Below are 15,650 nucleotides of genomic sequence, written 5' to 3' on the forward strand. Positions count from 1 at the left end.
CCTGCCTGTGGGCTTTCAAGAGGCATCTGGTGGGCCATTGTGTGAAACAGGATGCTGGACTACATAGACCTTGGGCCTGATCCAGCAGGGCTGTTCTTATGTTCCTACGTTTAATTTTGGTCCAAACAGAAACAACAAAGTCTACCCTAATTGAGATACTCTCCCAAATTAGTCAAATTCATGAGTCCCTAAAAAGTTAGTTTAAGCAAACAACAGACACAGGATTTTGATCATTATTCTATAATTAGGGTTGCAGTGATTAGTTGTTAAATGAATTTGATTATTTTGTTATCCAGCCAGTCGTCACAGAAATGCCTCATAGTACAGAGATAGACAAGAATGAGATGACCAAAAGTGAGAACATATGCAGAATATATTAAATTTAGACAAAATCCAGAATATTAATTAGATGGCTAGGTGCCCGCTCCCCATTTCTCCAAGCAATAAGAAGCTCCAAGCAATAAATTGTGGCTAGGGATGCTGGGAGTTGTAGTTCCGCAACATCTGGGGGGCCGCAGATTGGGGAAGCCTGGATTAAAGTGTCAGGGAATGGAGGCCTGGAACCAGCAAATTCCCACATTCCTTGTTATAGACCCTCATCAATGCATTGCACAGTACACTGAGATTCTGCAATGTGGGATGAGGAAGCAGTAATAATGGTGATGAACCACGTTTTGGTGGAGGATGCATGTCCTTTATTAATGCAGATTTCTTGGGTGTTAACTTAGTCCAAGCTTGATGCCACACTAGACTTCCAAAAATGGGCCTGAAGGAATGAGTGAATCTGGAGTGCTTGTATTGGTTTGTCAGGAAGAACAGCTGTTGTCCTTAGAGGAACCTCCTAAAGATTGAAGTCTTTGGCTTTCCAAGCATGGAGGACCTCATCAAAGTTATCTGTGGGCTGCCCACTCGGCAGCTTCAGGTCATCAGAGCGGTCTCTGTTGGCATTTCCACATGGGGCACACAGCTGCTCTGCAAAGCTATTCTTGAGTCTCACAGTCACCTGTCCATTGAGATGGAGGTGGACCTGCACCTGAGAAGCCAGGTCAATCAGGATCCCATCCAAAGCCTTCCTTAAAGTGATGGCATTTTTTGTGTATGATTGCTGGAGAAATACTGAGCGCCCATTTACCTAGAAAACATAAAGATTGGAGGAGGGATGAGAGAGCGGCTCAAATGGAGACCCTGAAAACAGCAGAAATCTGAGAACTAGGAGACTCCACAACTACTATAGGCTGAAGCAATCAAAGAAAATCTGCATCCTATCCTATGGAACATTCCAGAATCTGTTATATTTGCCATAAAAACTGAAAGTTAAGTCAAACACTGGAGCCTGCTATGCATCAACTGAAACTGCATACTCTGGACTACTTAACATGAACTTAGCATCATAACAGAATTTAAATACTCTCCTTGTTCTTGCAATCAGAGAACATAAAGGACAGTATAGGGTGGATCACCCACACTTTCATTGGATGGAGTTAAGGCTCTAAATTCCAATATTAACAGTAAATCTGAGTAATGAGTAGGAGATCGGCAAGTATTTTTTAATTATTTAATTAATCCCAAATAGTAGGACATGTCTCTGTCCAGGAGACAATTAATGTTTCATTTAAGGGAGGAGTGGTCCCTGGCTGCATTGAAGGAAACTGGCACAAGGCCACTCCTGACAAAGCCTGGACCGGGAAGATTTGAAAAGCTATCAACTGTATTTGACTTAATCCCTAAATAGTCTAGGATGAGAGTATTTGAAGCACTGCCTGACACCATCTCTGTATATCTGTATTTTTTCAAAATGAAGCCAAGGTTAGTTAAGGGCTCCTGGTTTTCAGGTAGCTTTCTTTCTCACTTTCCATTAGCAGCACCTACAGTTAATATGAATCCAACAAATATTTATATATCATTTTTCAACAAAAGTCCCCAAAGTGGTTTACCAATAAAATAAATAAATAAGCAGATAAAATAAATAAATTAAATGGCTCCCTGTCCCCAAAGGGCCCACAATATAAAAAAGAAACATAAGGTCAACACCAGCAACAGCCACTGGAGGGATGCTGTGCTGGGGATAGACAGGGCCAGTTGTTCTCCCTCTGCTCGATAAAGAGAATCAACACTTTTTAAAGGATTCTCTTTGCTTACTTAGCAGGAGCTTTTTCAGCCTGCGAGACTACTGCAACTTGACTTTGGAATGGTGGGTGTACATTCACAAATCAGTCAGATTTACCCCAAAGTCAATGAGATATTTCAGAGAGCACTTCACACACAATTTGGGGTTTCCCCTCTGTTTTGGAACATAGCCCAATTTATGTCCGGGGTAAAAAAAAAAATGTTCTTTTTGCGTCAGAGTATCCGTTATCCCCCAAACTAGCAATAAAGCCTCACGGTAAACCCACTGTAAAACCTGCTGTCTGAAAACCCTCCAGGGGACCTCTGCAGGACCTGCAGTTACCCCTGGATCATGGAAGCAATAGAGAAATGGAAGTGATCTGAGGCTTACTCTTACCCATACATCTTTGTTCATGTTAACAATGATGGATGCATCCTGGAAATAAACGTAGACGGCCCTCTTGACTGCCAAACCATCGCCACAGTCCTTTCCCATGCCCACCATCACTCTGAACCACAAGAGGGTGCTTTCGTCACAAACAGAGGCCATGTCGTAGATCCCGCTGCAGAAGTACTTTCCGGAAGCCCCATCAAAGGAGGTGAGCTGGGCTCCTGGGCTGAGCCTGCACTCCCTTTCCTGCCTCACACAGCCATGCACACCGTCCCTAAGGGTGCAGGTCTCTCCGTACTGGCAGCTGGTTTTCTCACAGGTGAGTCTGCCTGAGACTGCACAGGTGCATTTCTCTGTGCAGTTGCTGAAGAAGATGCTCTCTCCAACCTGTTTGGGAATTCACAGAGGGTATGGAGGAATGAGACACAAGATAAAATGGAGGAATGAGACACAAGATAAAATGGAGGAATGAGACACAAGAATTGGCCTTGATGAAAAGGATGTTCAACATACAACACCATTCTCCCCTTTTCCATGGAGAGAAGAGATTAAACAATCAAGAAACCCAGATGTCCTGAGTTCCAAATGTGAAGCAGCATATAGACCCCCTGATTCATGGTTAAGCAGTCAGCAGAATTACATGGAAAGGTTATCCTGGGCAGTGTTTCCCCTGTGTCAGAAATTCGCTTCTGAAGCTTCACCTTAGCCTGGTCTCTTCTCTTACTTTCTTCCCTCTCTCTTTCTCTTCCCTCTTCCCTTTCCACTAGGCCTATTACAGCTTCTGTTCATACTGCTTCCAGGCAAAAATCCTTTGTCTAACTGATGGACCAACATTACTACTTGATTAGAGAAGAAACCAAGATAATGAGATGATTCTCATGATCGCCAGGGTGTGTGGGTGGCTGTGGTGGGGAGGCAGCATAAACCTTACCTTCCCCACAGATGAGCAAGGTGAAGGTGTAGGGAGCAAGGTGAAGGTGGTGGTGCTCCCATATGAGCAGCCCTGCTCCATGAAGCACGGAGCGGGGCAGAGGGAACTGGGGGCTTGTTGTTCCCGCCTCCGGTCATCCCACAATACACCGCGTTCCCCCATCAGATGGGTGCTCAATGCCACTGTCTCTGTGTCTCCTCAGGCAGGAGACATAATACCTGGCAGCCAACTTAAGTGTGAGCTTAACATCAGCTAACAGTCTACTTCTTTAGGAGAGTTGGGCGGGAGGAAAGCAGAGGGATTCGCGAGGATTCTGCCACTTCTTATGACCAGCCTAAACCAGTTTGGGCTGCCCCCGGCTGAGTTAGGCTGGTTGTAAGAACAGTCTCAATATTTAGACAGGAACATACAAAGCTGCCTTATCTAAAAGGTAGACTCTTGATCCATCGACTTCAGAACTGTCTACATTGACAGCATCAGCAACTTTCCAGAGTTTCAGGCAGGGGTCATTTCCTACTTGGACTTGTCAGGGATTGAAGCTGGGACCATTTGCATGCAAGGCATATGCTCTGCCACTGAGCTGAATTCCCACCATCCCTGTTGCTAGACATCTTTAACTCTAAAGAGGCTAGAGATATTTATCTCTGGAATACCCTTGTTGGCCTAATGCATCATTTTCCATTACATGTCCTCTGATACATAAATGGCAACAGCATAAAAAGGTTGAAAAGCATTACCTTGAGATAGACTCCTTTGTGCACACAACCACATCTGTCCATCGGCACACAGATATCCCCATCAAACATATAGCCATCACTGCACTGGCAACCTTCAAAGCATTTCTTGGTGCACTGAGCTGGAGTGGTCAAGCTGGCACAAGTGGTTTCACAAGTCATGGTGCATGTCTCATAGTGACTATTTGCTGGGCAGGCAAAGGCTGCAGGGAGGAAGGAGAGAGAGTATCCATAGAATAATTATATATATGTGATGATAACCCTGGATATTGTACTTGTTTGGAACTCTTGCAAGAAGCGATCCACTATCTAAAAAAGACTTTCCAAGGAAATGCCATAATCCAGGGAACTAGACAATCTTTCAAGTGCGGGCCAATTTTCAGAAAACCGTCAGCGTGAGAGCCATTTTCCACTGTGCTGACCCCTGTACAGTTGTGCACTTTTCTCTGTACTGGAGATAGTGGCTCCATTATGAGGAGAGAAAGCAGTGGGAAAAACTCTGTGCACACATTCCAAGATGGTGCCTGGAGCTCAAGAGGGCTCCATTTCCCTTCAAGAACCTCTACCGGTGTTGGGCCAAGTGCAGCACTGCATGCTGGGAATGGCCACCTCTGGAAGGCCTGATAAACCCTTAGTCAGGGAGCCACACTGATGGGGGCCACCGCTGCCCCCCAGGCGATACAATGAGGACCGCTGCAATAATCCCTACTCTTTCAAATCTTCTGAATCAGGTAAGCTAAAGCTCAAAGCACTTGGTTTCTGATACTGGACAGATTTGTGCAAAATTGAGAATAAAATCCTGCTCTGCAAACTTACGGCAAAAGTCGCTTGTCCTCCAGGGTTTGATTCTGGCTCCAGCTGCTTGGCATGCAGCTACGTAGGCTTGAAGGCTGTGACAGAGGGTATCAGTTCTTGAGCTGGCCACACACATATCATACAGGCAGTGCTCAAAGTAATCAGCAGGGTTCACCAATGAGTGACATTCTCTGAATGGGCCTGTCTTGGACTGGATCATTCCACAGAGGCTCTCAGCCCGGAAGGGTGCTGTCTGGGCTGTATCACAGGTGGGGCAATGCTCACCGCAGCTATCAGAGCAACTGACTCCATCCATAGGGACCTTCCAAGAGGCCCCAAACTCATCCACACTTCTGGCAGTGTTTCCATTGGGCATCCTGAAATCGTCACTCTTGTCACCATTGAAGTTGCCACCCAGACCACACATCTGGCCCTGGTAGTTGCTGGGGACAGACACATGGACGTACGAGGAAGTATCATAAAGGACCGTGAGGCCAAAGGATGACTGGAGGATGATATTGTTCCCCTCCTGGGTGATCCAGAGTTTCTCATCCTCTCTGTTCAGTGGCAAAGTGTAGAGCTCTCCATCCACCTGCATCAAGAACAAAGAATACCCATGGGGGAAGAGTTTTAGTCTCTCCTTTCTCTCACACACAAATGCACCTGTTCACATTATGCTATTTTTCACACCAGGAATTTGTAGCTAGATGTGATGTATGACTAGTCCTCTTCCCACCTCTTACTGGATAAAAAAGTGCAATATCCAGGAGAGAGTGGGACCATGCCTGCTGGCCAACCCCCCTGCTGCTAACCCACCCTAAGGTCACACCCCTTAGCGGCCATGCATGCAGCGTCCATGAGAAAGGAGTCAAACCCATGAACTCGGCATTCACCAAGCAACTGGAGGCTTTTATGAGAAAGGGGCTGCTGCTGTCTTCATGTGATTGACACATACCACAGCCTTCCACTTCCGTCCCCTGTGAAGGAGGACCGTGTATCCATGAACCGACACCTCAACCATGCTGGCCACAGAAACAGGCCCATCACCGATGTTCTCATTCTTCACCAACACGGAGAAGTTCAATAACCGAGGATCTTTGCCGCAGACTTTGGCTAGAGTGTAAGTGCAGGAGCCTTGGAAGGTAAAACGTTGTCCATCAAAGGAAATATAATGTGGGTCACCAGAGACAATAGCTGTTCCGTATCCCTTGGGGTGGCAGCCTTGGACACCACTCTCCACCCTGCACTCTTCATGTGCTTCACAGGAGAAGGGCTGGCAGTCAATGGTGCGTTTGCCCAAGCACTGGCACTTCTGTTCGCAGGAGCTGCTGGGGAAGAACTCCTCTCCCTTCTTGTAGTACCTGCCCTGGTGCTCACAGCCACACTCTGCAAGAGGGACGCACTGGGACCCACTGCGGATGAATCCAGGGTCACAGAAGCAGCCTTCAGTACAGGGAGCCTCACACCTTTTTGGAGAGGGGGAGCTCTGGCAGGTGGCAGGGCAGCCGGTTCCGCAGAGGTCATAGTGGGAGCCATATGGACAGGGAAGTTCTGAAAGGGAAACAAATGACACATTTCCATTGTATGTCTTTTTCAAATGTAGGACCAAACTAGTTTTATAGTCCAGACAGAATATTCCATTTATTGCAGATGGAGTTGGGAAATGCATCCATTGTCTTTCTGCATCCTATGACTAAACACCACGAAACCTCTTGACTTGCTTTATGTGTTTGTTGCTCAACAGAGCTCTTCTTCAGGGACAATAATATAGTATAATGCCTTCCTCTTTCCTCAAGCCAGTCCTCCCCACCCCAACCTGTCTCCTCTCACAATTTTTGGATCAGGTCCTTCTCCAGGTTTTCGGGAGTCTCCTGCAAATTAATTTCTGTGGGCCTCCTCCTACCTGCGTGGGCCCCTTTTAGGCTTCAGGGTAGACCTTACCTTAGCTTCTGGGAATGGAATGGGAGAGAGGAGGCAACAAAAATACAACTTCACCAAGAAGGCCACTCTGTTTCTGCTTCCTCCAGTCTCCCCACCCCCTACACAAATGGAACCGTTTCCCTGATGACCTTTATGTCATCTCAGGGGCTTGTGGAGGAAAGTCCCCATTTCCACATGGGATTGGACAGCGGAAGTGACTGAGAACAGAGTGATTCACTCAGCCAAGAGAGTCTCTCCATCACCACTGCATGGCTATGGAAACAGAAGTGGCCTTGGGGATTAATGGTGTGCCCTTCTGAAGACCTGAACTCTTGCAAGAAGCCTCACTATTCCAACTTTGGATGCTAGCCATGTGATTGGATAGTTAAAAGAGATGCAGGAGTGAAGACTTACTGCAGAAGGACTCTGATCTCCATTTCCCAATCGGGATGCCTTTTGCTTGGCAGGCTGTCACATAGGCACCAATGGCGCTGCACAAGGTACCGTGGTGTCCTCTGTACTGGCAGGTGTCAAAGACACAGTCATCGTAGTAGCTGGTTGGGTCAATGGCCTCCTGGCACTGCCTGAATGGTCCATCCTTTCTGATGAGGATCCCACAGTACTGGTCACTCCTGTAGATTTGCTTCTCTGATGCTGGGCACACAGTGCAGTCACTCGTGCATCCTGCTGAGCACTCGGGAACCTCCTTCACCTTCCAGCTATCTCCAAATTCAGTCTCACTCCTTGCCCGAATTCCATTCTGCATGGCAAAGTCATCGCTGGGATCCTGATTGGCATTGCCACAAAGTCCACAGACAGCATTGGCATAAGTGTTGGGTATAATGACCCTGGCATAGCTGTACCAATCAAAGCTGACTCTCAGGTCAAAGTCTGTTTTGATGAAGCCATGGACTCCACTGGTGTAGACTTTCAGTTTATTTTCATAGGAGAATGGAAGCTCCACAAAAACCCCGTTGACCTGAAAGATACATGGAAAAGACCATCAGGGTTTTTGGGTGATTTCCCACCCTGAGGATTCTGGGGGATTGTGCAGATGGTTAATCAGCAAAGGTATGTCTTACATTAATTGCCTTCTCCACATTTGCTTGGTTAAGACAATACTGAGCTAGATGGACCTATGGTCTGACTCAGAATATGGCAGCTTCCTATGTTCCTATAGAACCTTCCCTTGTTTCCTAAGGTCACTGCTTTTCAGCCTACTGCCTCTATAATCACACTTCTTGCTTCAGGAAAATACATTCAGGCTGCTCTTCACCCTCTAAAGGTATCCACATTATTCTTCCGCATGGAAGTCATGTGTATTCTTGGCACCTTATCTTTGAGGAGGAACTGACCCCTTCCGTGCCCCATCTTGAAACCTTCCTAATGTCCCCATAGCCCAGCATGTGTACCTGGACCTTCTGTGGATACTCTTGGCTCAGGCTGATGGTCATGTTGTAGACCTCCAGAGTCACCACTTTGGTGAAGGACACCTTTTTACTGCCGCGGTTGTTGTTCTCCACGTTGACTGAAAAGGGGGTGAGAGTGGGGTCCTCGGAGCAGACTGCTGCCATCTGATACACACAGGTGCCCATGAAGTCATACTTCCTCCCATCAAAGGAGGTATAGTGAGGGTCTCCAGTTCCTATGCAGGTGGAGTAGCTGACAGCACGACACTGCCGGACTCCTCTGAACACAATGCATGCTTCATTGGCCTTGCAGGAATAATCTTTGCACACAGTGCCTAGTCTGGGGTCACACATGCAGCGGGAATGGCAGCCTTCACCAGCCCAGAACTCCTCGCCTGCCTTGTAGGTCATGCCGTCGTAGGTGCAGTTGCAGGTCTCCACTGGGACGCACTTCTCAGCGCTCAGGACGTAGCCCTCGTCACACTGGCAGATCTCTGCACAGGTGTCGTCACATGTGGAAGGTGCCGTCCGGTCAGAGCAGGTTGCTGGGCAGGCATTTCCACAGGCCTCGTAGTGACTATTCTCAGGACAAGATAATGAGCCTGGAACAAGATTGAGCCATGATCAAAACATATCAGGCAAATTCTCATGCCTATCAAGATGCCCTTTCTAACTGAGATTTTTATATATATACACACACACACACACACACACACACACACACACACACACTTCAAGGAACTACATTTCAAGGAGAAGCAATGCCAAACTTGTAAGCATTAGTCATGCAGAATTACAGAGCTCACCCCATCACCTTGGAATTGCTCTCAGGGAGCTTCAAACTAAGAGAAACTGGTTGCATACATCACAGGTGGAACTAGCTGCTGTCTCTACTAAGCAATCCTTTTGTGGTGTGTTCGCCCTGTTTGTAGAGGAATTTATTGAATGATGTGGCAGAACTTGAGAGGAGGTTTTCCATGCATTCAGGATGCTCGCGGGTTTTTCTGCAGTGCAGCGCAAACAAACTAACCAGCCAGAAACCAGTGGAAGGTGCCCATAAGCAGAAATGAAACTTACAGACTGGCAGCGGCTTCTCCAAGGTTACAGGCAGGATTCTCTCTCAGCCCTCTCTTGGAGATGCCAGGGAGGGAACTTGGAACCTGATGCTCTTCCCAGAGTGGCTCCATCCCCTGAGGAGAACATCTTACAATGCTCACATGTGGTTTCCCATTCATATGCAACCAGGGTGGACCCTACTTAGTTAAGGGGACAGGTCATGCTTGCTCCCACAAGACCAGCTCTCCTCTCCAGCCTCAGAGTGATCTGCCCTGTTCTGCACTGCATGGAGATGCACAGATTGTGTGGGAGCATGTTCTGCATTCCCACCAATCATAAGACGATCATCTGGGGGGAAACCATTGTTTGTAGAGACTTCTGCCTGCCTGCTCACCCACCCACCTGGTAGGTCATGTGAATGGCTCCTTAGATTCATACAAAGTGCATAGGGGTCTTACACGCCGCACATGATCAGAGTGAACGGTATGGATTATTTAGTTAAGGTCCCAGTGGTGTAGCTTCAGATTCAGAAATTCAGGCGCTCTCCATGACAGCCCCCCTAACCACATCCACCCCAACAGCGGGGGAACAATGAAAGCGGTATCCCAACTGAGACCTGGCAGCAGGAGCTGTTCAACAACATGGCTGCAAGATGCGTTGGTGGTAGCGCAGCTGTGTCCACTCAAGACAGCCACAGGTCCGTCCGCTTCAACCTTGGTGCCAGATAAATCATCTGAGCTTTGCAGCTGGATTGCTTGGAAAGGTTCAAGGTCAGCAATGAGTCTTTCTCCTGCAGGGTAATTCCGCCCTTTGAATGTCACAGCCCCGGACAGATGAATATCAACCCTGGCTGGATCTTTGTGGGCTACAATTGCAAATTCTTTGAAAGTGTTTGGCAAGTCACCCGGTGGGGTTACCACAGAATACTGTGTGCCCAGCTGCTGGATTGGATACACTACAGTGGCACCAGCTGACAAGTCTTTTTGGTTGTGATAGGACACGGAAATGTTTTTGTCAGCTTTGATCAGCACAGTCCTATCGAAGATGTTGGACCCAATCATTTCTATGGTTTCTGGCAGCTTAATCGACACTGTCTGTCCCTCACGGAGAGGAATGGTCCTCCGGAACATAGACTTGTTCACTGTAACTACGACAGTAGTTTTAGGGTGATGCCCGGTGATATGTAGCCGAAAATTAGAATTGGGATGGTTTTGCTGGTTGTTTTGCATGAAAGCTGTGACAAATTCCGTATCATCGGTACTGGCAACACAAGAGCCTGAAAGGAAGAAGAAGAGAAGAAGATATCATTAAGGACCTGGAAATAGTATCACCAATGATATTAGTATCACCTGGGATGCAAACCAGATTGGGAATGATGTGTACCATTCTCAATGCCCCATTTCAAAATACACCAAATAGCTGGGAAATAGACAGAAAGCAACACCTTGCTATTAGTAGCGAGTGCCACACTGATGCTTAACCAGAGATCAAGGAAATTAACTGGTTAACTTGATAAAGGACTGGTTAACTTAATGTCTGTTCCGGATAAAATGGCAGAAAGCATAAATTACTGAGCATATAGAACAGGCCTGCTCAACTTAGGCCCCCCAACTGTTTTTGGAATACAACTCCCATCCCCAGCCACAGAGGCCAATAGCCAGGGATTATGGGATTTGTAGGCCAACATCTGCAGGAGGGCCTAAGTTGAGCAGCCCTGATATAGAACAACACGCCTTGCTGAAGGAGAATCAGCATGGCTTCTGCAAAGGTAAGGTTTGCCCAGTGATCTGAATTGAGACCAGTGGGTGTGTGGCCCACCCTCTGGGTTCTGTTTAGTCAGAGGTTGGGGCGGATAGTGATTCAAGGAAGCAGTTGCTCACAACACTGAGCAAAGTGAAGAAGACGCTAACTGGAAAAGAGATTCAGAATGACACAGAACCTACAAATGTGGAGAGAATAAATGAGTGGGTGGAAGAGCTGCCCAATACGGAGTCCAACTTTCGTCCATCTAGCTCACGTGCTGGCAACAGCTCTCTAAGGCTTCAGATGGGTCTTTCTCAGACTTACCTGGAGATGCCAGGGATTGTACCTGGGACCTTCTGCATGTAAATCAGATGCTCTTCCACTGAGCTGCAGTCTTCCCTAAGCCCCCTCGCTGCCCCCTCCCTGCAGCCAAGGAGCCACACCATCAACTGGTTACCCATCTGAAGCAGTGCACTCCAGCCCGGCTTACTCACCACTCAAGAGTGCCAAACTAGCCAAGAGGAACAGACTCCTATGCACCGCCATTGCTGTAAAACAAGAAAGAAGAGAAGAATGAATTAAGAAGGGTTTCCTTTCCTTTTTGGACATGGACTCTTCGACACACCACAATCTTCACCTCTCCTACAGCATAAAGCAGAACTCAAGGTCATGCTCATAACACCCTTTTTGTTTGTCCAACTTTAAGATTTACTCCAATGTAAATGAGTATAGGATTGTTGCCTCACTTAAGAAGATACTGAAATGAAGAGCAAACTCAAATTCGCAGAGATCTCGGGCCTCCAGCAATGCCGCAGCTAAAATGGAGATCTGAGTTTCTTTTCTCTTCAGCAATTTGAAACTTCAGCAATTGAAAACTTGGGCAGCAGTGTGGTCTAGTGGTCAGTGTTGAAGCCAGGTATTACCAGTCTTCATCCAAGTCTTTCCCTGCTCAGTCATGTCTGGGTGCTTTTAGGCCAATCCCTCTCTCTTCAGCCCAACCGACCTCACGTGGGGAGGAAGAATCACAGACACTGAGCTGGGTCTCATAATCAGTGAGACCCGGTTTGGTGAGCTGAGCGGGGAGAGTAGGCTACACCCACTCACAATCGGGACGGAGCCCTGGGCGGCCGGATCAGCCGCCCACACAAATGCCAGCTCCGTGACGGAGCCGGTGGGGGCTGGGGGAGCAGCTCCAGAATGGCCTGTGTGAGTGTGCAGGGCATGCTGGCAAGACCCCCGGAGCCGGGAGGCAGCTTTTCGCCTCCCCTTCGGGGAACTCCTCGTGAGTAGCCGCGGTGTGGAGCGGCGGCGCGGCTACTCACAATTTAAAAACCAGGTTTGCGGACTGCTCGCTCTGCAAACCCGGTTTTAGGGGAGGGGTACTTGAGTGGGTTACCCGCTCTAGAACCACCAGGCTCGCAGCTGAGCCTGGTGGTTCACACGACTGCAGAAAATCGGGCTAGAGGAGCCCGATTTTCTGCAACCGTGTGAATAGCCTCACTGTCTTGAGCTCCTTGGAGGAAGGGCAAGAGCTAAATATAATAAAATATGAAATACTTGAACATGTGTATATTGAGGACTAGATTTTGTGGGATGCAAGGTGAAAGTAGTTTGTAGAGCCCCCTATAAAGTGGTGGCTGTCTTATATTTAACGGGGGAAGCAACTGTCCCTTCCTGTGCATCCCAACATGCACAGGAGTGAGTTAGGCATGAGGCAGAGAGTGATTACTGAACTGAAGACCCCTGTTTAAATGCTCATCTTGGCCATGGATCAAAGTGCATGCCCCTCCACTTGCCATGCATTCTCATCCTGACCTACCTTGCAAGGTTGTTGTGAGGCTGAGATGACCTTGTGCCAGTGACATGCCCTCAGCCTAACCAACCTTGCATGGCTATTGTATGGATAAAGGGGGATCATGTCATGTTAGGGGTGGAAGGCACCTTAGAGGTCTTCCAGTCAAACTCCGCTATTTGGTTCAGGAATCTGCAACAATATCCTGGGCAGATGGCCCAACTTCTGTTTGAAAACTTCTTGTGAAAGAGGTTACCATACAAGGCAGGCTGTTCCACTGTCTGACAGCTCTTATAATGTGGAAAGTCATCATAGCGTCTAGGCTACTCTGCTTCCTTGTGATTTCAACCCATTGGTTTTCGTCCTGTCCCCAGGAGCAATAAAGAACAAGTCCGATCCTTCTTCACTATATAATAGCACTTCAGATATTTGAAAACTTCACCATATAATAGCACTTTCAGATATATGATATATGTTGGGATCATATCCCAACGTAGCCCCCCCCACCCCACCCCCAATATGCACAGCAGTGAGAAGTTTAGGTAGTTGTTATACACAGGGGCGACAGCCTTGGCTGTCCAGCTGTTGCTGAATGACAACTCAACCACAATTTATTGCTGCCTCTGAGAAGCTCACAAACAAGGCATGAAGGCAGAGGTGCACCTAGGTAATTTTGGAGCCTTGACCTAAAGGCCTCTGGAGTCCCGTCCCCCTACCCCCCGCTGCCCCGCTGCAAGTTAAACATCATTTTTAACATGTAGGTTCTTGAGGGCACAAACCACACCAGCCAGGACAGACTAAAGATGATTTTGGGGGGGGGGGGGGCATGGGATGTGCAGGCCCTGGACTTTGGCTAACCCTTTCCTACTGCTGACTGCCCCAGAGACTGGTATTCAGAGGTATACTGCCTCTGGACATGAAGGATTCATATAGCCATGATGACTGATAACCAGTGACAGATCTCTGCTGCAACATAAGCAGAGCCCTGCTGGATCAGGCCAGCATCCTGTTCCCTTTGATCTGTCAAACTCAGCCCAGCAAGTAAACAGCTTGATTGTCAGTAACATTGTTAATCCTGGGTTAGTGAAGAATGGAGGACAAGGAGAAAGGCAAGGGAACAGATCCCCTTTACTGCAAACCAATTCACCAAAAGTGAATTGGCAAGTCTGCTTTTTGCAGCAGCTGCAACATATCGTAGGCCCACCCCCTCTGCTCCAGCCTCCAACCCCATTAAAAGCATTTCTTCTGGACTGACTAGCACTCTTGCCACTGATGGGAAACGTGTGAGGCTAGATGGATCCAACTCAGGCATAACCTAGGTCACAAAGTAGTCTCTTACCTTCAGCTCTTCCGTGAAACAGCTTGACAAAGGAGGAGAAGGAAGAAAGCTTCTTCCACCTCTCCCTGTCTCTCAGCTGCTCCTTCCTCTTTTATAGGGAAAAGGATTCCAAGCCTGGTTCCCAAGAACTTCCAGGGAAGATCTCTCAGCCCCAAAGGACTGGTTTTCTTGGCAGGCCAAAGAGGCACAGGACACAAAATAGACAACATACCACAAGTCCGGGGCCTACAACCACTCCCTAAATAAGTGCAACCAGTTGGCTTTGGTCATGGAGTTGGAGCAGTGTGTGGGGTGTGATGGGTGTGTGAGACTGGACAGACTCCAATGATCTCCATGTTAGGTCAGCTTGAAAGCTGTAGTATGTTTTTCATGGTTTCCAAAACACTATCCAACACTTAAAAGAGCAGCAGTGGGTGGGTGGGGGATCTGTTTTGTTCCAATAGCTCTTCTGGCAGATGCAGATTTCAGAGAGCCTCTGAGCACATAAAGAGTATCGCTCCTTCACTGTAGCCAGCACCTCCCTCCCACACCAGTGGAGCCAAAGTTCTGGGTCAGGTGCATTCATAATTCTTCATGAATCAAAGGCAGAACTTTCAAGCCCAAAGTTAGACATACTGAAAGGTTACAAAGTTAGACATACTACGGCACCATAAGGTCATGAGATGTCATTTATCATCTGCTACACCATCTGTCCCCAAAGCTCTCCAAATGGCCATATCTGAAAGAAATGCTTTGAAACCAATAGTCAGCTGAACCACGTGCATTATTTTCCATACTCTAGTGAGCCGTTCAGTTTGGCGTGGTTTGGGGCGAGGCTTCCACTGTCTCGCTCACACCAATAAGGACACAAGGCTAGATCTCTGGGGATGGAAGGTCACCATTTTATTAATTGAAATCCAATCAATATTGCAGTGGGGATGGGCTCTCCACACCTCCTACACCCAATGTAATTGCCCCACCTAACTCTCGTGGGGCAATTACAGCCTGGCTCAAAATTGCCTTAGGGCTTTGAGGTGAACTCCGCTCCCAGGAGAAGATTCCTTCAGGCAGAAGAATCTATCTGCTGGTAGATAGACTAGTGGTGTGGAGTCATCTGTGGCTGGGCAGGCCCTGCTTAAGAGCCAGGTCGGATAACGAGGTTCTTGTCTAGAAATGATGTTGAATGATTGGAAGCGCTGAAAGTGGGTGCCGCCTACTGCACTTCTTCCTTTTCGTGGCCCTCCTCCCCGCCTGCTGCTTGAGGCAAGTTCCTTCTGGCCTGAAGAAAGGGACAAAGAAAGTCAAGGGAAGTGGTGGGGTTGAGAGACGCAGCAGACTGCACTATAAATAAATGGGTCTCACCACGGTCACACTTCAGCTTGAGTGTACTTCTTTCTTCCAGTAGCTATTCCGGCAGATGCAGATTCCAGAGTGCCTCTGAGAACATACAGAGTG

The 15,650-nt window shown here is 47.8% G+C and overlaps 1 protein-coding gene across 1 annotated transcript; it reads right to left on the bottom strand.

Annotated features, from left to right (window-relative positions):
• Positions 1 to 224: 224 nt before the first annotated feature.
• Positions 225 to 12,950, bottom strand: LOC128332817 (IgGFc-binding protein-like). Its single transcript, XM_053267578.1, has 10 exons — positions 12,905 to 12,950; positions 11,580 to 11,633; positions 9,959 to 10,618; positions 8,290 to 8,888; positions 7,292 to 7,856; positions 5,913 to 6,508; positions 4,979 to 5,549; positions 4,166 to 4,365; positions 2,504 to 2,884; positions 225 to 1,132 (listed from the first exon to the last, which is right to left on the bottom strand). Exons 1-10 carry the CDS (start codon positions 12,948 to 12,950, stop codon positions 842 to 844), a joined length of 3,963 nt encoding a protein of 1,320 aa, XP_053123553.1. The 3' UTR covers positions 225 to 841.
• Between the last annotated feature and the right edge of the window lie 2,700 nt (positions 12,951 to 15,650).

This window comes from Hemicordylus capensis, chromosome 7 (assembly GCF_027244095.1).
Source record: "Hemicordylus capensis ecotype Gifberg chromosome 7, rHemCap1.1.pri, whole genome shotgun sequence".
Classification (NCBI taxonomy): domain Eukaryota; kingdom Metazoa; phylum Chordata; class Lepidosauria; order Squamata; family Cordylidae; genus Hemicordylus; species Hemicordylus capensis.

Bases quoted from the DNA above. Each gene is read 5' to 3' on its own strand.
- LOC128332817 (XM_053267578.1), bottom strand. From the start codon at position 12,950: ATGTCACTGGCACAAGGTCATCTCAGCCTCACAACAACCTTGCAAG. The intron at 10,619-11,579 runs GTGAGTAAGCCG...TCTTCCTTTCAG, and splicing joins TAGTTTGGCACTCTTGAGTG to GCTCTTGTGTTGCCAGTACC. The intron at 7,857-8,289 runs GTACACATGCTG...TGTATCTTTCAG, and splicing joins AGTATCCACAGAAGGTCCAG to GTCAACGGGGTTTTTGTGGA.